The 21601-nt window shown below is 42.4% G+C and overlaps 1 protein-coding gene across 4 annotated transcripts in view; it reads right to left on the minus strand.

Moving 5' to 3' along the window:
• Positions 1-21601, minus strand: part of COP1 (COP1 E3 ubiquitin ligase) — a 127527-nt gene that overhangs the window by 53340 nt on the left and 52586 nt on the right. For all 4 annotated transcript variants that reach the window (XR_008578104.1, XR_008578103.1, XR_008578105.1 and 1 more), the window contains exons 12-15: positions 19949-20092; positions 11296-11404; positions 9071-9152; positions 2492-2608 (exon numbers count right to left, since the gene is read on the minus strand). Coding sequence is in view for 1 of the 4 variants with exons in the window: in XM_054834115.1 (XP_054690090.1) it covers positions 2492-2608; positions 9071-9152; positions 11296-11404; positions 19949-20092 (452 nt within the window). In the remaining 3 variants the exon portion in view is untranslated. The remainder of the gene's footprint in view (positions 1-2491; positions 2609-9070; positions 9153-11295; positions 11405-19948; positions 20093-21601) is intronic.

Below are 21601 nucleotides of genomic sequence, written 5' to 3' on the forward strand. Positions count from 1 at the left end.
GCATGCCAGCTTGCAAACTATTCTGCGTACAGAGGAGAAAGGGGGAACTGAAATATGTATGTTTAGTAATTTAATAATGGTATATTAAATCAATTTACTTTCTCTTTTTATATCTCAAATATTAAGTATCAATGCTCCCCCTTCCCCCAACCATTTCATCAATTACTTATCTCATCAAGTCTTAAACTATAAATATATATACACACACACATATATAGCATTAAGTTCCATCAAATCAACAAGTAAAACAAGAGAGTATATACAGGAGCAGCATTTCTGCCTAAATGCTGTTCAAAACTGTTGGGCATGCAGTGCTAGGAAGTCTTGGCTCTTCTACCATTGTCTAAATCACTGAATAAATAATTGAAATGATTTTTTAAACTGAAAATCCTCTGAGAACGTGAGCAAGCCAAGGCAGAGCTAGGACAGCTTTCTAAAATTGCCCACTACACTGGTCACTGAATTAGCGTTTTGCATCGCTCATCTTTATTCCTGCTGGGGAGCAAACAGGAACGGCCAAGTCAGTGTGCCAAATCCACCTTTTTTCTTTTTTAATACTACAAGGAAACTAGCTTTGACACTTCCTTTATTGATTTCTATGGCCCACGTGACAAATCACACAATTTACAGGTTAGATTGCTTTTTCCATACACTAAATGAAATTAGTAAACAAGACCAGCTGAAACTGATGGAGGAGAAAAAACTTTGGCTCCATCTCAACACATGAAACAGGACTGATTGACTCTATGGAGTATGAAAGTAGACACTAACTCATTTCTTTGCTCTGATTGTTTTTAGGAGTTCAGAGATAACATCTGTCAAGACCCCAGTATTTCTTTTAATTTCATATGCCATTTTTCCCAATGTATCTGATCTGAAAGATCAATTAGAATTCCTTTGTGGGAAGTCATTCCCATCAGTTCAATTACTCCATGTAATTGTTTCAGCAATCATAGTTAAATACCCATTTTAATTTTTATTTAGAGACTCAATTACCAAACATCAAGCAGATGTAAACACATTTAAAATTTTATCTTATCTCCCTCCTATGCCTTCTTCCCCAGTACAAATACCATTTTACCCCTCAGCATTCTCTAAATCATAAAAATGCACATGTAGTCATTTAAAACCTCCACATAACTCCCAGTGCTCGCTAATGCTTCTTTCCCAAACGGACTTGAAGATGAGCCCATTGTGGTTCGTTAGGCACGAGCGTGGATAGACAACACTCCTACCTGCTTCCAACCCATGTGCCCTACAGCTCCAAAAGCCTTCATGGATTTATCTGTGCCTTATCCCCCCTCTGCCTTTCAGGTGAAAAAGAATCCCAGTTGCTGATTTATCAGGAAGAATTCTGTTCCGCGATGCTTTTATATATCTATTTTAATCAGCAACTGATCCATTTGGAGCTGGTGCTCTCATCTTTCCCCAGAGCCTTTCCCAGATAGACCCTTTCATTCAAATGCTGCTAGTAGGTATTGTAATTCAATTCTATTCTTGCATATAATTCACTAAACTTCAGTGAGATGCCTGTCAAGCAAGTCAATATTTTACACTCCAACTTGAATCCATTTTTTTGCAGTGTATCAAAATGCAAATTTATTTTTTTCCTCCTAAGAGTCACAATCTAAGTAGAACCAGCCTGGAAATGGGAACACCTAAATGAAATGGCAAACCAGTGGTTGCAAGAATGATCAACATATCTCCTGAAGTCCAGAGATAGCAGATGTCGTCAGAACATCTAGTTACAAGTGCATTAAAAGTCCCCGAGGAGAAAGAAAACGCAGAGTTGGTTAAACATTTATAGGTACCTCCGAGTTTCAGTTGCTGCATGCATAGCGTGATACGGTTGCCTCCCAAAGCGATACCTGCTCTGCTCTCAAATCTTTGTATTCTCACCGAGAACTATTTAATCTAAGTGAATAAAAGGCTCATCATGCCTTCCCCACTGACTACTTCAAAAAAATAAAAAACCAACATGTTAACAGCGATGCTTTGCCCAACCTAAGAAAACACGAGCCCACCCATGGGGATTGTAGTTGCAGCTATGGAAAACACGCACAGCCAGCATTATACAGCACGCCTCAGGTAAAACCAGTTAAAGTTCCCAGTATGGCTTTGTAGTATTTATAGAGCAACGCTGTAAATCAGAAAGAACAACTATCACCACGTTAACACATTAACTTTATATGAGACTCTCAAAGCTGAGCTTTGCCTGGTTGCCTTAGCAATCTCAATAAACACACTGGGTGACTTAGCTCTGACAGAGGCACCCAAACGAAAAAGTCAGGCTGCGGGACCCAGTTGCCACTTATGTATCATGATGTCTTCTGGGTGACTGCACACTTGAAAAAAGTCTTACTCAACGGCATTTTAACTGCAAAGACACCTCAGTCCTGGGCACAGCAGCCAACAATAAGAATTATGAAACAAATTAGAAACAAAGGAAGGAACAAACAGTATCTCTTTGCCCAAAACCCCTTTTACCTACCTGCACAGCCAAAAGCTAGGTGATACCTAGAAGAGGGGCTAAATTTGACACAACACACGTTAGCCTTGGCCTCGATGCTTGCTACTGAGTTGTCCAGGTTGGTAGACCACAGCTTCACTAGAGAAACAGAAAAAGAAATGAGTAAACAAAAACCAAACAAAATTAACCAATCTCATCTGAAAGGCATAAAATCTAGTTATTTCATAAATAAGATTCTGAAAAGCCTCACTTGCCAAGATGTTAGTGATTATAAAGGGTCAGTCACTGCCCACAGCTAGTAAGCTTGAGAACATTCTCAAGTGCACACTAAATATTCTGCCCACCTCCATACACACACGAGATGCAGAAAGTCCACGTCCTGCATGGCTGAGAACATCAGAGCAAGTGACTAACCACACGTTAGAATCTCAGCGTTTAAGGCTACTGGAGTGCAGATTCATATAACCAAGAGCACGAAGGCTTGCATCCTTTTTGTTCCTTGTCCCTTAGCTGAGATGCAAGAACTCCATGCTCCACAGCAGAATAGCTTTGCACGGAATAAATATACCTAATTGTATGCTTGAGCACAGCGAGAACAACTTGTTTTATTCTCAAAAAACTGGCACAGACAGGAAAGAAATCGTGTGCTGGCTTCCTACGATGATATATTTCCTTGGTACAAGGAACTCTACTGTTCTATGAGACTACTGTGGGAACACATTAAACTTTGTGCTACAGAACGATCTCTTCCCCCAAGCACTCACTCCAGTGCTGCACAGGATGACCAACAGTCTCCCCTAGCCTTCACAAACACTTCAAGTACCATTTAACTTTAAAGATGAAGAGTGCCAGGCATAGCCAATCTTACTATTAAAAGCTACAGATGAAACACTTTGCACTCAGTCCAGGAGAAGGGGCAGCACACTGGCATCAGCCCCCACTGAAGCCTACAAGGTAGAAAATAAGACCTAAGCGTTCTCCTTCTCCCTTTTCTTGATGAGCGGGTTGTGCTGTACTTGAGCATCACGATCGGTGTGCCGAGGCAGGAAGCAGAGCACCCTGAAGCTGATGTTTGAACATGCAGGAGCTCCATGGAGGCTTGATGCCCTAAACAGTGCCCACGAGCTGCCTGGGCTTCTTCAGGTCTGTGGCCAATGGGTTCTCTGCTGTCTTTTTACAAAAAGCTCACTTTGGAGGTGAAGTGAGCAAAAAGGGCAAAAGAACAGTAATCTTGTTACCCACTGCGGTCAATACATGAGGTAGGCAGTCTTATGGTGTGTCCCCACACCGTCCGAGGGGTCCTCTTGGTCAGCCTTTCCCAGGAGCTTTAAAGAAAAAGCAAGGCTTCCATGCTGATTACCCAAGGACATTTTAGATGGTCCAGGAAAAAGAGGAACACTGGCAGGTTTGGTCTAGTGCACCTAGTTTGTAACAACATGGCAAGCAATGAAAAGCAACAAAAATCGCACTATTTCTGACCCTACTTCGGAGAACTGCTTCAAGGATGAAGGAAATATTTGACTGCTCAGGGCAGACCAAGGAATCATTTTAAATACAGCGCTGTGTGGACATCTGACAGCTGCCTAGAACCATTATAAAGCAGCACACACACACACCAGAAAACAAACACTGATGTATACCATATTTGCATATAAGCGTTATGTAAAATTCAATGAAAACAGCACCCATTCTGTTGTTGGTTTTCAGAAATAAATCCATTCTCATTTACCAGAGCTATTATATTCACCCTAAACATCTAGCTGCATTTCTAAATGGAACCAACAGCTTTGCAAGCGTGGCTTAAGGTGCTCTCTTCTCCCAGGCGAGACTTGATGATACACCTCCTCCATCGTGTTTTGCGCTCGGGGACAGGGAGGGGAATGGAGCCAGGAAGGACAATTTTGCAAAACAATAAAACATTAGCAGGAGAGGACATCGCGTTTATGGATGAGATGGTATAGGAAGCACATAATACCATGATTGCAAGAGGACATTGTTGCCAGACAGCATTGCTTCAACTTGAGGCATGTGGGGAGGTTACATGATCTCACAGTTCAGAGCGACGTTCTGCCCAAATCTAGTACCAAACCCACGTGAAGCCTTCCAACCAGGTATCAATATTTCAAGCTGCATCAAGAGCAGCCCAAGTCCCTCCTTGACACCACCTCTAATCAACGGTTGGCCATCTGGTCTCACTTTTGTAGCAAAAGCTAATTGAGGGCTCTGTTTCAACTTGGCTCCTTTTTTCATTCAAGCTTTCAGGTCATAAGCGGAGCCATTTAATCTGGTGAAGAGTCAACCTGCATGTTTAAAGCCATCATAATATTCGTTACAACTGACAGACACAGATTAGAGCCTGCAATTTCTGTGATCTAACTGCTGTGGGATGCGCTGGGCTCCAATTATATCTTAGTCAGTGCCATTAAAAAAGGATATACGCAACATATAACAACACGTAATGAAACGTGTCAAGTTTTACCTGGAACTGCCCATTATTTTTTAAAAAGATCTGACAGGTTAATAAAGCATAATTCATAAGGGTAGAGTTTATTTGCTGTAGCTTTCTTCAATTTTGCGAAGGTCGAGGCAGTAATTATACAACGTACAGATGTCTTGATAACACCTAGAATTGTGTTGATGAGACAAGCAACCATCTGAGATAGACTATTTTTAAAACATACGTTCTCAAAGCATATGTTTCCTAATTTTGCAGCTGCTGAGAGTGACATCTCTGTGTGGCCAAATGTCTACCCCTCACCAAACAATTAAGAAAATGCCTCCGGAACAGCTTTTTCAGTTTATAATGTTTAGGTATTTTTCAGGATATTTTTTATTTTGTTGGAGCTTTACACCAGACATGTACATTTTAAGACAATTTCCTCTACATCAGTTCCGTGTCTAAACACGGAGGTAGAAGCCTGTACTGCCACAGCTGAAGGTGTCGCTGTACACAGCTGGTAAACTGATAGTAAGGATATTTCATCCAGTCTGTCATTCTTGAAACTCTTAGCTGGTCGTGTGATAGAGGAGCTGCCATTACTCTGAAGAAACTCTAAACCAGGAATAGGATACTGCTACCAGAAAACCCATTTGCACAGATCTGAGGAATCCCTAGGAAAGGAGGAAGCTGCTGAACTATCCTGCTAGGCAGAAGTTTTGATCCACTGCCTTACGCAGGTCAGGAGGAGGATGTAAACTGATGACTGTTAGCAGGCAGTGACCGCAGGGTATTCCTCTTTGCATAAGACACAGCCAGACAGATATTTTGGTTGGTATTTTAACTACCAACATCTTCTTGACCTTTCAAGGTATTCCCAATTGAAACCAACAACCCCACAAATCTCCAGGAAATTTTTGAACTTCTTTTAGCCAGAAAAATGAGCAAACTGGAAGTTCAACCTGATATTTTAAAAGCAATAAACACCTATACCTCCAGTTAAAGTCAGCAGAAGCTGAAGGAGCTAAGTATTACTGAAAATAAAACCCCAAATGATTCTCTAGAAGTCCTCAAAAAAGCTGGGGAGCAATCTCTGATGTGCAGTCCTCAGGTTAGTTGCCCCTCTAAAAGGCCACGCTTCTTTCTTTTTTATGAAATCTGCTTTGCCCCACTGAATTCAGTGACACTACAAAAAATAACCATAGGATTAGCACCTGTGGTCTCACTTACCAAGGCAGCATGGAAATTACTTTCCTTATACATAACAAAACAGATGCTTGGATTCCTCCTTGCCATGAGACAATGCAAAGTAACCTCTCACTGCAGCTCAGAGCTCTAGGGTGCTGCTGTTCTGCTCCACTTCTCCATTTTGAGCCAGGAAAAAGCAAAGGGACTACAGCTTACAGAAAGGACATAAAACCCAGGGCTCTTTCTCCAGTTGAATTTGTCACTACTGCTTGTATCTCCTTAAGCTTCAAAAACCACCCCAGAGCAGAGAACAAATGCTTCATCACTCCAGAACAGACCTCTATCACAGTGGCATCACAAAATACTTTGCTCTATCTGCTAACTTTACCACGGCCATTAAACTACATTCCCAAACGAGAACAGACAGGGATGTTGGGTTGAGAAGCAGCTGTAAGTCATTAGCTAAGTACACTAGCTCCAGCCCTATCCTGGCACTTTGATAGCATCATTTTGCCTTCACAAAATTAAATAATCTTTTCTGCTCAAATAGCAGAAATTCACTCTTACTTACATGAGAATCATAGCTCCTGCCATTATGTGCATAAAAGAACTGAAATTAAGACTGTGCCGTTTCCCCAAGCTGCTTGTAGCACAAGTAAACACTTTAATTTTGCTCACCGCTGTCTAGTTAGCGTACACCTTTGCGTCCCTATAGACATACACAACTACCTTTGCCCCTTTAAAAGGGAAGGGCACGACAACTATAGATAAAAGTGAGGTTTTCATACACACAGTAGTTACTTCAAATATAATAATGCTTTTATGCTCTCATTATTTGCTATTAAAGTAGAAAGATCTTCCACAAATAAGCATCCTGGATTAGCTTTATCTAAGAACGAGGACAATGCAGGACCTAAGGCCCAAGGATGCTGTTTATAATCAGAATCATTTTATCCTTAACAGCACCATTCATTAGCACCCCGTTTTGCTGTGCCTGAGCCCTGGCAGAGACAGCTGTGAAGCACTGATGCTAGGACTTTTCATCTAAAAGCTCCTTCCCCAATGCATACCTACCGAGCATACCAAGTGCTTTAAAAATTAACTTCCAACTTGAAAAGAGCGAGGAGAGACAGGCAGATACACAGGCAAGTGGGAAGAACTGGTAAAGCTGTCACTTTTTTTTGCTGGCTTGTCCTGATCAGTTGACAGGAAAAATGCTATGCTTTCTGGGGAAGCGCGGCGAGATTGGCTCCAAGTGCTCTGGTCACACCAGTATCTATCAGCATTGAGATTTCTTGTTAGAAAGCCCAGCTTAAAGTTAGGCAAGTTTGAATTAAGACAACTCGTCATTGGTGTTACCTTTTCCTCACATTTAACCCTTTCAATGAGATCACCAAAATGGACGTTGGACACTATAACACTAATTTGGACATTTGCTACTATCGCTCTGTACCTTAAAGACTTCTAAAATCTGTGCTTATTTCCAACACTTCCACACAGGACTCCATTTGTCTCTAATGAGCTCGTTACACATGCAAATCACAGGCAAACCACAGTGGAAGTAAAGGATAAGATGTTCCAGCCCAGTTTTATTCACCAAAACCCCAATACACCTTCAAAAGACTTTTGTGAATTGATATGCAAGTTATGGAGATCTGCCGACTTTACTACGATAATTTCTAAGTAAACGCTACGCTTTTAGAAACTATTCCTGAAAGAGTGCACTGTTAAACTAGAGACAGGAGCTCTGCTTGCAGCTGGCTTTGCAAAACTGGACAACTTGTTCACATGCTAATAAATGCAAGTCTACCTGGCAGATAAGCTTTTTCAAATGCATAGCATGAGTGGGGAGCAACGTGATGACGAGGTTGATAATTTACAAGGTGAATGTTCACTCCTGCTGCATTTAAGCAGACAGAAAACACTCTTGCCTTCCACCAAAAAGAAGGCGGGGGAAGTATCAAAAACATTTAAAGCCCACCTTAAATATAAAATAATCATTAAAGCTGCATTTTGTAAATGGAATTACCAGCTACATTAAGACTGACAAATGCAATTAAGAAAGACTAATACAGCTTGCTTTTGAAACAGAATTTAAAAGCATTTTAGAGAGGGGGGGAGCCGTTTGCAGGGTTTGATGTTTATGAAAAATTAATTTATCGTTTCAAAGCAAATCATGAAGAGCTCTGTCCAGAGCTGTATCAGCCCATCTAGGAGAGTTGATCCCCACTGACTATGAAAGGAACTCTAGAGCTCTTGCTGCTTAATAATTCTAATTTGATATTGTAAACATACTACAGATAAAAATCTTGTTCATTAGGGATGAAGAATACTACATATCGCTCGGTGCTATCCTTTTCTTTAGAAGTTTCCTGTTTCTTCTTAGAAGAGGAACATTTTTCTACCAGTATGTTGGGAAAGGACTTGTCTTAAGGGTTCTCTCCAAAAGACCCCAGAGGGTGGAAAGCTGAGAGCTGCTCCCAGTGCTCCCATTCAGTCCAACTCCGACTCTGTTAAGCTCTAAGAAACAGTGTACATCGTGAAAGCAGAAAGCTTCTCGTTGTGCGCAGTCTTTAACATTCACAGCTACAAGTAAAACAGCAGCAGGCATTTTTAACTTGTGTTTTTTCACCGACAATCCCATTTCTGAAATATAAATACATGCTGTTCTTTTGAAAGGCCCCAAGGCTTTAACTCAACAAGCTTAACTAATGTTAAAACACATTTTGCTTTGTTTAGTGTCCTGGAAAACACTAGCTAGAGAGCACATTACCCAAAAAATGTGAACATTGTACCAAGAAATCTTAATCCAAAGCCTCTCCTCCGCTAAGATGCAAACAGTTCAGTAATACCTTTACATATTACCATGTCAACTACAATATTGAAGGAAGCTACTTGAAATATCACTTTTTTGTTCCTCAAAGGGAATACACAAAGTGTAAGCCTTCTGCAGAGAGACTGAAAAACAATAATACCTTTGGCATCATCAGAGCCTGAAGCCAATAGCTTTGGGTCCATCAAGTTAAAGTCAACACTCCAGCACCTTTTCTCATGTTCCTGTTTAGAGAAACAAGAAGAATATTGCAAGGTAGTGAGCTGTAATCTGATAAAATAGTAAAAAAACCCACATGCTGTCTGGTATAAATTGTCAGGAGAATCCTGGACAGAGAAGCTTACTGTGTTTAGCAGTTTCTCAAAAAACTATCTTTACTCCCAATCAAACCAATACCGGTAGTATGCTAGACACGGCACAGAAGCAGAAAACAGTAAAACAGCAATTTTAAAAACTAAAACTGGTCTCTCTTTTACTTGAAAGAAGAAAAAATTATTTCTGGAATGCCCTAGTTTTCAGCTGGGATAGAGTTAATTTTCACAAGAAGCTGGGAGGCGACACAGCCAGGACAGCTGACCCAAACTAGCCAAAGAGGCGTTCCATACCATACGATGTCATGCTCAGTATATAAGAAGGGGGGAACTGGCCAGGGAGGAGGGATTGCTGCTCAGGGACTGGCTGGGTATTGGGTTCTGGGCAGTGAGCAAATTGCATTGTGTATCACCAGCTTCATATATTCTTTTATCAGCATTGTTGTTGTTATTTTCCTTTGCCTTTGCTGTCCTATTAAACTGTAAACCCCACGAGTTTTACCTTTTTCTCCTGATTCTCCTCCCCATCCCATCGGGGGAGGAGTGAGTGAGCAGCCTAAACCATGACAAGTAAATATACATTAAAGACTTGTTTTTGCAGCATTGTTTGACTGGCTGTGGTTCCAGCGTGTGCTGCTTCTCACTAGTAGATCACAGTTTTACCTCCCAATACTGATTAGATGCTTGTCCAAAGCCATTTCAAACATCTCAAAGTCCAAGAAATCCTCTCCTTCCTACTGAGTTATTAAACAAAGCTTCTGGTGTCTAATCCTGTGCTTTTCCACTCAAACATTCTTATAAGGCTGCACACCCTCCCCCAAGACACAGAAAAGCTGTATTTGCTATGCTGGCACATCCCACATGGCAGCAAAACACCGCATTGAACGAAACCTGAAATTCAGTCAAACGCTTTAAAGGCTTCATACAGGCTTGGAAGACGACGACACAAAAAGCTCGCCAGGACAAAGTCACTAAAGGATTTCTAATACATACGAAGCAGATGTCAGTATGCGTGCCTCTATGCAAATCTAAATAAAAAATTCAAGTAATCTGATAGGAAGCAAAATGAGTTTGTTTTAAAATAAGCAACAGCTGGTCTTCTCTAGGTTCATTATTCAGCCTCAAAGAAATGCAAAATATATTTGAGAGGAAAACAGACAAGATTTATTTTGTCCAGTATAATTTCTTTTTAATTGAGATATGCAAAGGATTAGTGAAAACAATCCTGAAATGGCCAAAACACAATGAAAAAGGGCTTAAACAGGAATTAAAACTCATGTTGAGCTGTCAAGAAGGGGGAACTGAAGGCTAGCCTGCAGTTCATTCATTATCCCTGACCACTTTCAATGCACTATGCTATCTACACAACAGCCTGCAGCACTTCCAGCCTCTCCCCAAACGGGCCATCTTCTCTCCCGACCTCCTTGTTCAGATCACAAGCCTCTCAGAGTCCATTATATAGGAACACAATGTTCAAATTGCCTGAAAAAGACAAAGAGCCAAGAAGTTGTCCTGAAACTGGTCTCGCTGTTGAGCTCAGCCCACTTGTGTGCGTACGCTGCTCTGCCAAGGAGACGACTCTACCAGGAAGGGTTCTGCCTACCGCTCTGTTCTCCCAGCCTCGTCACTTAAGCCTGCATTTTGCTCTTCTGCTTTATGAAGCACCTGCAGCAATCACTGCAGGATTTTACAATAGGCTTTTGACAAAGACTGAAGTGGAACAGATATGGAGAGGCAGAGGTTTCTAAAGGAAGCCGAGACAAACAACTTCCAGAAACTGGCTTCTCCCTGTGCAGATTCCCTACCCGAAAGCAGCAGTGAAAAAATGTCAACTGCCTCATGACTGCAGCAAGAAGATATAGCTGCCTCCCTTGGAGGACTACAGCTCAATAAAGCTGCGCAGATGAGACACATTTACCAAACAGGAGGAGCATCCATTTCACCCTATGGAATGTAAAAGCCTATTGCTATACTAGGAGCAGAATTTCAGACTGAATACTGATCCCTCGACGTGGTCCACGGTGTGGGAAAGCATTGCTCCCTGATTGCGTGTTACCTGGTAGACCTTGGATCTTTGTCCCGTGAATCCATCCCAAAGGATGACAGTGCCTTCATAGTCGCTGCTGGCTAACAGGTTCTTGTGGTAACTACTCCAGCTGATACAGCTTAAAAAGAAAAAAAAGCCATAGTCAGTCTTACATTAAGTCATACCTTACAACACTAAAATCACTCTTGCAATATGTTGGACAATTAGTGTCTTTGCAAAGCATGCAGCATTTGATCAAGCCACCTCACTGAAACACTCGGGATAGGACAAAACGAAAACCCATCAGGAACATAAACCTTCCCCCTAAGCTGAAAGAAAAGCTTTATTGGCTGAAGTGATGTTGCCTCCCTCAATATGAAGTGCTAGGGCTTGGGATTTTTGTTTAAATGTATTCATCTCTAAAACCACAATTGTTTTGCAATTTGAATTCCACAAGAATTCTCACAGAGCGCTCAGGGTTTGACTTCCTAGCCTCTTGCCAATAGCTACTACTATTATTATTGCCATAAAGACAACTACTTCCCTAACAGAAGCTGCATCTGTAAAACACATGGCTGCATGGATGGTAAATCAACCTGTACTCTGGCACATACGTAATGTTCTATACATGTACCTACGCACAAACCAAAGTTTGACTTCTGAGAAACTACTTCCAGCTTTCTGTAAATGCAGAAAGACCTCCCTTCCTATCCAGAAGGAAACAGCAGTTTGTTCGCTGTGGACAGTTTAGGAGATGTTTCTGATTGAGAACTGCAAAACAGATCGCACAGGTTTATATTTGAAACTGAATTAAATGGCTGTGCAAAACCAAGTGACAATTCCACTGACAAACTCTAACGATCAGCAGACAAAACAAGAGCAGTGCCACTGCCAAGTCACACTTGTAGCGTTCTGGCACTATGCCTCCCCTCTAACTCCCCCCCAAAAAATGTGACAGAGGTAAGAAAATTTGTGATACTTGTTCACCGATTTTTGCACCATCTGGCAGAAAAGCACGCCAGTTGGTATTAACTGTGATGCATGTAGCAGAAGCTGAACTGACAGATCCAATTGGCGCAGGTCACCCAACAGCTCTGACACAGTTAACTAGATTATTGTAGCCTTGGGGCCAAGTTTTAACCAACAATATAAACTAGAAGTCCGTGATTCTGGAACTTTTTAGTACTGCTTTGATCAGTGCAACTACACATTGAAATATGAGGTAGGTACACGGACAGTGACTTAGGAGTATTATACCTCAGCAAATTCTTGGTTCCGCTATACACTTCCATCCTGTTTTCCTCAGGAATTTACACACGGAAGGGGAAAAAGAATCTTTTCTTTTTTGAAGGTAGTTAAATATAAGCACTTCTATTTCAATTAATGAAATATCAGCAAACAGCACTGGTGTTCTGCTCCTGACTGCGGTCAAACTTAGTGTGGTGTGAGAGTTACAACTACAGAGGGACTATGCACACCAAGCACTAATCATAGCTCACCACTGTTCAGTTGCATGGAAGCAACAAGCTTATCTGAGGTTCTGGAGCAGCCAAATAACGGGAGGCAAGAAACTCAGCTGGTTTTTAAGACAAATTTGAAGAAATACAAGGAAGGAATAACATGCTATTGGTGTTTGCATTAGCAGGAAACTTCACTGCGTGATCCAAGACTTCCAGCTCTGACTTCTTCTGTCTGCACAAGTTAATCTGTAACTTACAGAAATGAGACAAAGTCATCCAACAGCAGCAGCTTTCTGCAAGCCTCGCGCGCCACTGCACGATGCTTGGAGAAAGCCTCCAGGACCCACCTTCCCCGGTGGATCTCTAGGAGCTTTCTTTAGAACGGCCAGTGCAGAGGGATATTTGATGACACTGCTTTCAACCTGTCAAACACTTCTCCCTGCGTGCACTTCTATCTACCTATCGTCTGTTCACACACTTGCACGTTTCCTTCTTATAACAGCACCCCTTGGTTTTAAAAATTTGCATTCAGAAACTTAAAAAAGTTTTATTTACCCAACATAAGTCATCATCTTTAACCACCATCTGCTAAGAGGATGGTTGAGCTCAGGCAATGCTTTCCCTGGTTTCACCTCTTCCACCATACATCATTAATTAAAAAACATTAATGTCCTCAGCCCTTGTAGGTAGAAGAGCCATCCACAAATGCAGCATCAAGGAGCTATCATTACGCCAGCTCTACTACTGTTAGGTACCCACACAGAAAAGCAGGTCTTGACAGTCTATGATTTACTAGAAGCCTCATTCAGAGAGGCTTAAGTGGCTCCCTGAGGACGAAATGAAGCTGGCAGGCACTGCCCACCAGCACGGCGAGGTGAAGGTTGCAGCGGTCCAGAGATAACCACGTCCGACGTCTGGAGCCTTGTTTCTAGGCAGAGCAGTCACTGACGGAAGCAAAAGCGGTTCAGAGCCCTAGAGCTACAACACAGTGAGGGTCTGGGCTGGGAGCAGGCTCCAGCTAATGGCAGGGGGGTAGACATTTATCAGTTCAAACATCCTCCTCCTCCTGCCATCTTATCTCCACTCAAGACAGGGCTTCAAGGAGCTTAAGGGAAAAAAAAAATATAAATCCGTAAGTTTAGCCATCACACAAAAGCAGGAATAATACAGCCCAGGGCCAAATCTTAGAGAGGGCAGTCTTCTATCTGGATGGCTTTGAGAGCACATCAGGCAGCATCAGCAGGTGGAGGGGGTCCTAGAGAAAGGCAGATGGATTGTCAAAAAAGAAAATCACCCCGGACAATGAAAATTAGGAATTACTGAGTAGGTAGAAAAATACAAAGGACAGAGTTTAACAATTCTGTCTGAGATGTGATAGATCCAAGGATATTAGAAGTGTCAGGTTTGTAGGGAGTAGTTGTATTTTTATCAGATCAATCAATATAAATGGAGAAAAAGGAAGGGTTTCTGTGCCCAAAAGCGTGTCCATTTGGTGTGGCACAGCAAAGATCAAGCTAAGCATTCTGTCCCACTGAAGTCCGATGGTGTTAACAAGGAGTTAACACTCACTTGGAAAGCATTTGTAGATAGACTGAGAGGGGAAAACAGGAACTGACAGGTGAAAAATGTTTAGGGATTTGCAACCACTAAATGGTTCAATTAACACCTTTTAAGTCACACACACCATAAATCTTTCATTTTTAAGGAATATGATTAAAGGATCATAATAAGACAAAACCAACCCTGTTCCAGCTCTCTGCCTTAATTCTCCCTTCATCACCACCCAATCCTCTTTACAAAGTCTGAAACTAGAGCTTTCTCCTTGACATTACAATACCTGAGCTTCTTTGTAACTTAAATTCTCAAAAGTAACCTCTGTAGAGTGCAATTCAGGGTTGGATCAGGTAGAGGGGAGCTCCCTCTCCAGGTAAAGGATGCCTTTTACCAAGGGCTGACTGTCCTTTGGTTGTATTCTCTGGCATCTGTGATGATAGAGGCTCAAAAGATACCGTCCTGGAGCTGGGACATTACCATGTTTCTCTTCCATGTGGCTTCCCTGGAACCTACAAAGGGTTGAGAAGCTACTGCCATGCTCCCCTCAAGGGAAGCACTGATCTTTCTTGCATGCCCAACACAGGCAATTTTGTTGAAACTTCAAAGATATCTACTTTTTTGTGTTCCCTTGAGATGTTATCATGGGTAACAAATTGAATAACAGACTCAAAAATGCATGGGTGAGCAAGCTGGAGAAAGGGCAAAGGTGAGATGGACCAAAAATGCAGCTTACACAGTCCTCAAACAGGTTAAGCATCTAACCCTGAGAAGTTAATAAAAACAACCTTCTTAGAGACAACCTTTAGATGGCCTGCAGCCACATCCAGGGAGAAATTGAAATGCAGAGGCTATGAGATACGATACAAAAGCCAGCTACCTAACGTAAAAGTGCTGGATTAAAAGGAGTTGTGCGAGGCCATCTTATTTTAAACACTAGTAGCTGTATTTTTTTCCAGTTTTTCCTTTGTTCTTTAATCCAGAAGCAGGGCAATAGTTACACCCCAGAGGTTTATCTTGCCATAAGTTGTGATAGCTTTCCTTCTCCTAGGAGATTAGCCTGGAGAAACTCTAGTTGAAAGCTAGCTAATCACTGACCTCTGAAACGCTTTCCTAACCTCGGCATCCGATCCAGACACACAGAAATCCTGACCCCATAAAGATTTATGTGCATCCTTCATTTTATTTGGAGACACAAGTGGGCCAGGCTTGGTTAGTGTTGTCAGTCGCACTGATGTTTCTTTCATGAGCCAGTATTTTTATAGCTGAAATGTCTCAAATCCAAGATCAAGTTACCCAGTGTCAACCACCCCTCTGGCAGCGAGAGTTAAAGGGAGTTAAAGCTTTTAATACGGCACAAACTGCTGTGGTCTGACCTGCTTCCGAGTGCCAAGTGCTTCACATCCAGTGTATTACCATGAGTCAAACGATGCCCAGTAATTTTAGGACTGAAATGTTTTTAAGGGAGTGATCCATTACTGAAAGGAACATCCACGTGAATAACAATGCTAACCAAATACGCCAGAGACATAAAGAATTACATTATGAATGTTCAAAAAAAACCAAATCTTTTTTTCTAATCAATCCAAAGAAAACCTCTAGTAGGGCCAAGAGACAAGTACTTTTAAAGAAAAACTTCATCTTATAGCAAAGTGAAGCAGTTACTCTGAAAACTGGAATTAATGAAAGTTGAAGGTGTATTTTTCTTATAACCTGTTTACTGTCAAATGGGCATCCAACAACTGCTCCTGAAGTTTTTCAGGATAAAGAGAGTTCATACCTCTCCAAACAACAAAGACTTTAAACTGAAAAATATCATATGGCAAGTTTTTGCTTAATTTAGACTTAATAGTGAGAACTGACTGCCATTTTAAAAACTGACAGCAATATGCCCATGAACTGCTATTAGGATAGAGCAATCACACATTTGATTTATTGACACTGAAAAATGAAAACAATAAAATACTAGCAGCCTCCTAAAAAACAGCCTACTGATGCTTTGCTTTTACTGCAGTTGACTAAACAGATGCAGCTGATTTTGGAGGTTTGTGGTAACATCTATCACTGAAGTACAGATGCTGCAAACACACAGTGGTGAACATGCAGAATACTAAACACCGATTTCAAAAGCGTGTTTACCTAACCACACTTGCACATCACCTATTGTAGATTAACACGGCCTAAAGCCAATTTCTTTTACCTGAACACTAGGTCTCCTTATTTTTCTCCCCCTGCAACCTATGGCAAAACAACAAATCTGCCTCTTGAATAAATCAAGAGAAGAGCTGTGGCTCGCTGCTAGCCATTCATCCTCTCCTCGTCCTTTCCCACCTCCTCCTGTGCAGGGGGAACCGCAGATTATTGTCTGCCATAGCCAGGGACACAGCAAGTCATAATTAGCTCACAGGGTGCTGTTTATAGCTACTACACTATGCCAGGATTTGTTTCTTGTACTGAAGCTATGAATCTGTAAATGGGATTTTTATGAGGATTTATGTGTCATCTTGTGTTTTTCCTGGAAGCTTATGCCACTGTTGTTCCCGGGGGACGCGATGCACATTTACCAGAAACCCGACACACCAACTTCCTCCCTGTTCTTAAAAATAGAGATGAGAAAGCTCAGCAGATGACAAAAAAAAAAAAGAATGTATTTAAGAAGCAGGTGGGTGTAAAAAGGGGGTTGGAAAAGAGGAAGAAAGACTCAGCTACAGCTGGTACCAGGGCTCTGCTCCAGAAAAGCCTACAATCAATTACTGCTGGCACAAAGCTCAACCTTTCAGCAGGCGCCCAGCTGGCACACGGCAGAGCAGGGCTGGGCTGGTGCCAGCCCCGTCCCGGGCAAGGGCTTCCCTTCCCGCAGCTGCTCCAGGCCAGCAGACTTGCTCTTGGCCAGACACGAGTCACTGCAAATGCTGTCACCTGTCTGCTTTTATAAAAGCCCGTCAGAGATGCTGAGCCTCCAAAAGCTGAGTCACCAACATAACCACTAACAGTTTATGTTCCGGCATCATCACTCTGAACAAGGTTAACCAGGATCAATTTAGGGTGAGCTTCCCATGACATGCGTTTGGAAAGACAAAGCGCCTGCGGACAGACAGCTCTGGTGCCGCACGAGGATGGAAGGGAATTTACGGGCTGTGCCAGTGTCGTGCGCCAACCTCAGCAGAAGAGACATGTCACCACATCCCATCTGCACGGACCCCCGTGTCTCTGCTGCGGCTCCAGGAGCAGAGTGCCCTGGGATGGGTGCTCAGGGGCCGACGGGAGGCTGCCACTCCTCACGAAGCATGAGCGCAGCTACGTACCCTCAGCTGTCTGCAAGATCACCATTACCCTGGTGTCTAATAGCGTTTTCAGCAACATTATTTTATTCTTGTTTTTTAAGAGGCCTCCTAGAAATAGGCAGGACAAAGCTTTGCACGAGACAGTCCTATTACACCAGGATTTTTATTTTTTTTTTCTAATGACAGCACCACAATGGAGCCCCAAACTCCAACCGAGAGCTTTAGCAGAATCCTTAAGAAGTGACAGACAAAAGAGGTACCACCCATGTGCTGCAGCAGAAATACATCTGTCCCTGACATCAGAAAGGGCATTTGCAGGTAGAGTAAGCCTCTGGAAGAAGCTGAACCTCCACCCAAATTAAGATCAACAGCTTTAAGCCAAGACTTTTTACAAAGAGCAGGCTCCACTTGTTTAAATTTTTTTATTATAATACAGGCACATTTTCAGCATACTGCAATATTCCGTAATGAAATTACAGCCTTCATATATAACTTCTCCCTCAAGCTACGCCACTTCAGAATAGCAAGTTATTATGCTGCTCGACACTGCGCCAGCGAGCCCCAGCACCAGTGACTGGCAGCACAGCTAATGGATATAGCAAGGATGTGTTTGACTGACAGCCTAACTTTATTTGTCAAAACCAAAAGCACCCACATGCCGAAGGAAGGTTGATATAATGTGGAGGTGCCGGGGGGGGGGGGGGGGGGGGGAAATGCATTTCTTAGGAGGAATGAGAGAAACTAGGGCAAGGAAATGAAAGAAGAGGACCCTGTCCACCTCTGCTGAGGCACAGAGTCAGAAAACAATACATTTAGAATCGTCATATAAGATATATATGCAAGAAATTTGAAACAGAAAAGAAATCTTGAATGCAAGTGATGTCTTGTCTGGAGCACAAAGCTGACAGGAGTAACATCACCGAAGGCGCTAACATGGCTCTTCTCAGCAGCAGCTGCTGGAGGAGGGAGAACAACCAACCTCCTAATGCCTGGCAGGATCATCGGGGTAGATCCCTCTCAAATTTGAAGTACCAAGTCTGGAATTCATCTCAGATGGATCAAGAAATACCAAAACACACATTGCTTTTCCCCTTCTAATTAAGGCAAAAGGTATTAATCAACTGCTAGGTGGTTCTCCTGTTATTCTGCTCTTCCCTCCAGAAGAATGAAGCTGAACAGTGGGAACTCTGCTGTGACTCAGTCGAAAACACTGAACATTTCACAAGTCCAGCAAAACACAAGCTCCATAATCAGCACAGCTTATCAATACAAACCCCTCTCAGACTGTTTTTACCCATCCTGAAAGCCAGTCCCAGGGTCAGTTGCATTTTCATCTTTTCCTTCACAGAACAGTGTTACATAACTCCCGAGAATAATCAGCACAAGGGACACAGGAGTGACTGATCTATCTTAAGAAACATGTCAACTACAAAACTGAGCATGACTTTTATGCTGTAAAGTAGACTCAAAACCAATATTAATCTCATTGCACACCATTTTGTTTTCACAGAAGCTGGACTGTTACATAAATTTATTACTTACACTTTTATGGGTGCTCTACTGTTTTTTAAAATGTAGAGTACCAAATAAAAACAAATGAGTTCAGAGATGCTGGAGACTTGTATTATAATACTGAATTGGTTTGATTGCCTGTATTACTCACTTTGGAGCTTTAACAGAATGTTTGAATTAGGATATTTAAGTTAGGCTAGCCGGATCCTTTCAGTTGAAGTTCTGACACAGTGGTCTATATTTCTTTGGTTTAAGTCATCTAAGAAGATTTTTAAAATAGGTTGACAGTAATGATAGCACAGAAGCAAAAATCAAGCAAGGTCTTTTCCCAAGAGCTTGATATTATGAGACTCAGCAGAACAGTACTTCAGGCAGACGTAAATTCATAGGCAGAAGGTGCAGATGAGGCACGTTTCCTGAGAACTAGCAGCCTCTTGGCAGAATAGAAAGGATCCGGTCAATGAACAGAACTGAGCACGGAGGAATCAGTGACTACTATAAAGAACTGGGCACAAAAGCTACCTTGAGACAAGCTAACACTTTACCTGGAGCATATCCACTACTCTGCTTTTACTCTCCTTTTAACTGAGTAGGTATCCACTGGCATTTGCCAGGAACACAGAACCAGTTCACCACCCTATGTCCCTTTCTCCTCCAGCTATGTGGGGCTCCTATTACCTTGGATGAGCCCGGCACACGCAAGTAACAGTGCTTGTGCCACCCGATCCCACCCAGAGTTCAAGGCAAGCTCTCCATCCACTCCCGCTTTCCTCCTTTCCCCTCCCATTCCCACAATGGATAAAGAAAGCAAAACAGCTACTGCACATAAGCAAATGAAAAAGGCCCTCTGAGTTTAAATGCAAAGTCAACACCTACCTGATTTTGGAATTACAGGTCATTTCATTCTCAGGGTAGTGAATATCCACCGCGTCCTGAATGACTGTACCATACTCATAGACTTTAATCTTCTTTGTCACCCCAGCGATGGCAAAGTAGTCACAGTCTCGGTCGAACTCAATACTGAGGAACAAAAGCACAGGTTGAGAACAGTGTAACACAACACATGTACTTACCAGCAGGGTATTTTACCACCTAAATGTCTCTGTATGGTAGAGCTGAGAATCACAGTTTGCAGTTAGCAAACGCCCAGTTCAGAGCGCCTCGGTCAGGTCTGGCACGCATGCCAACAGCGTTGAGTTCTCGCTCTCAGGCACCATTTTCTAATCCCCTCCAAACACACCCACATCTCCATTTACTGAAACGGACCTTTTGTGGTAGCACGATCTCCCTCCCGCAGCCAGGATCTTTGTTCAGATGCTCTAGAGGTTTTCCAGTTCAGCTACACCATCTACATTACATGGTACCCAAACGCCAAAGCTGACAGCTTGTCCTGGAAACATGCTTAACATTCAGCTGTATGCTACAGGATGACTGCCCGCTTTTCGGTTTCATTGCTGCATCTCTCAACTCCTATATACAGCAGCTTGGTGAACTCTTAAGTGTTAACGTAGAGTAAATCACTATTTGTGGGAAAAAACCCCTTCTAAATTCCCTGAGTAACAACAAAGGGTCAAAACATATATCATCAGTACTGTAAAAGCTACGCACGCTATGAATTCCACTTAGGGTTGCTCATGGAAACCGAGGCACCTTCTTTCTTGAACTGCAGGGCAAGTTTGTAATAGATATCAATGAAGTTGGAAATAAAAGCAGTCACCTCATAACAAAGTTAAGCTGCAAATGAGAAAAGCCTGAGGTTGTACATGAAATACATCTGAGAGGAAGGCAGGCGGCAGGTTACAGACAGCTAACGTCATTGCTACCTTTGCAGCTTGGAAGGGCTCAAGAGAAATCTGAGAGACACCCAGCAGGCAGCGGAGTAAACCCGCTTCCTAGAAGGAGCTCCAGGCTGCCTGCAGCCCGTGTCACTGTGGATGCGCACATACACCTTCCGCCTTTCGGGGCATCACCCCCAGCAAGACACCAGTTTGGTACTCCTCCCAGAAAGGGGGGGGAGCAGTTGCCCTCAGTCTCTACGTTTCTATGCTCAGTAGGTCTCCAAGTCTCTTGACAAAGCAATCAATCTACTACTTAGAGGTCTTTTGGGGTTCTTCCACTCAGTAATTCATTTCTATCACTGCTGCCCCATCATGATTTTTTTCCAAGAAGCCACAGTATTTGTGAACCAGGCAGCAAGTTCTGAATGGCAGCACAGAAAACCAAGTTTACACTGATTTCACATTCATACAGCTTGAAAAATCCTGACAATAGGGGTATTTAAGGTACCTTTTTACAATTAGAAAGCATTAAACCAATTACAAAAAGAGAGGGGGCTCTTGAGGCTGCCCCCACAGCTCTAACAGCTAGAATTTTCTACCCCTCAACATAGCTGAGAAGCTGAAGGCACCACAATGCTTTCAAGGGAAGATGAATTTTAAATGCCAGCAGAGTTCTCAAGTCCTTGTAAAGGAGATATCATCAAGTTATTTTTAAACTATGGAAAGGAAAGATTGTTGATATGCAGTGTGA

The sequence above is a fragment of the Grus americana genome, chromosome 8 (assembly GCF_028858705.1).
Source record: "Grus americana isolate bGruAme1 chromosome 8, bGruAme1.mat, whole genome shotgun sequence".
Taxonomy (NCBI): Eukaryota; Metazoa; Chordata; class Aves; order Gruiformes; family Gruidae; genus Grus; species Grus americana.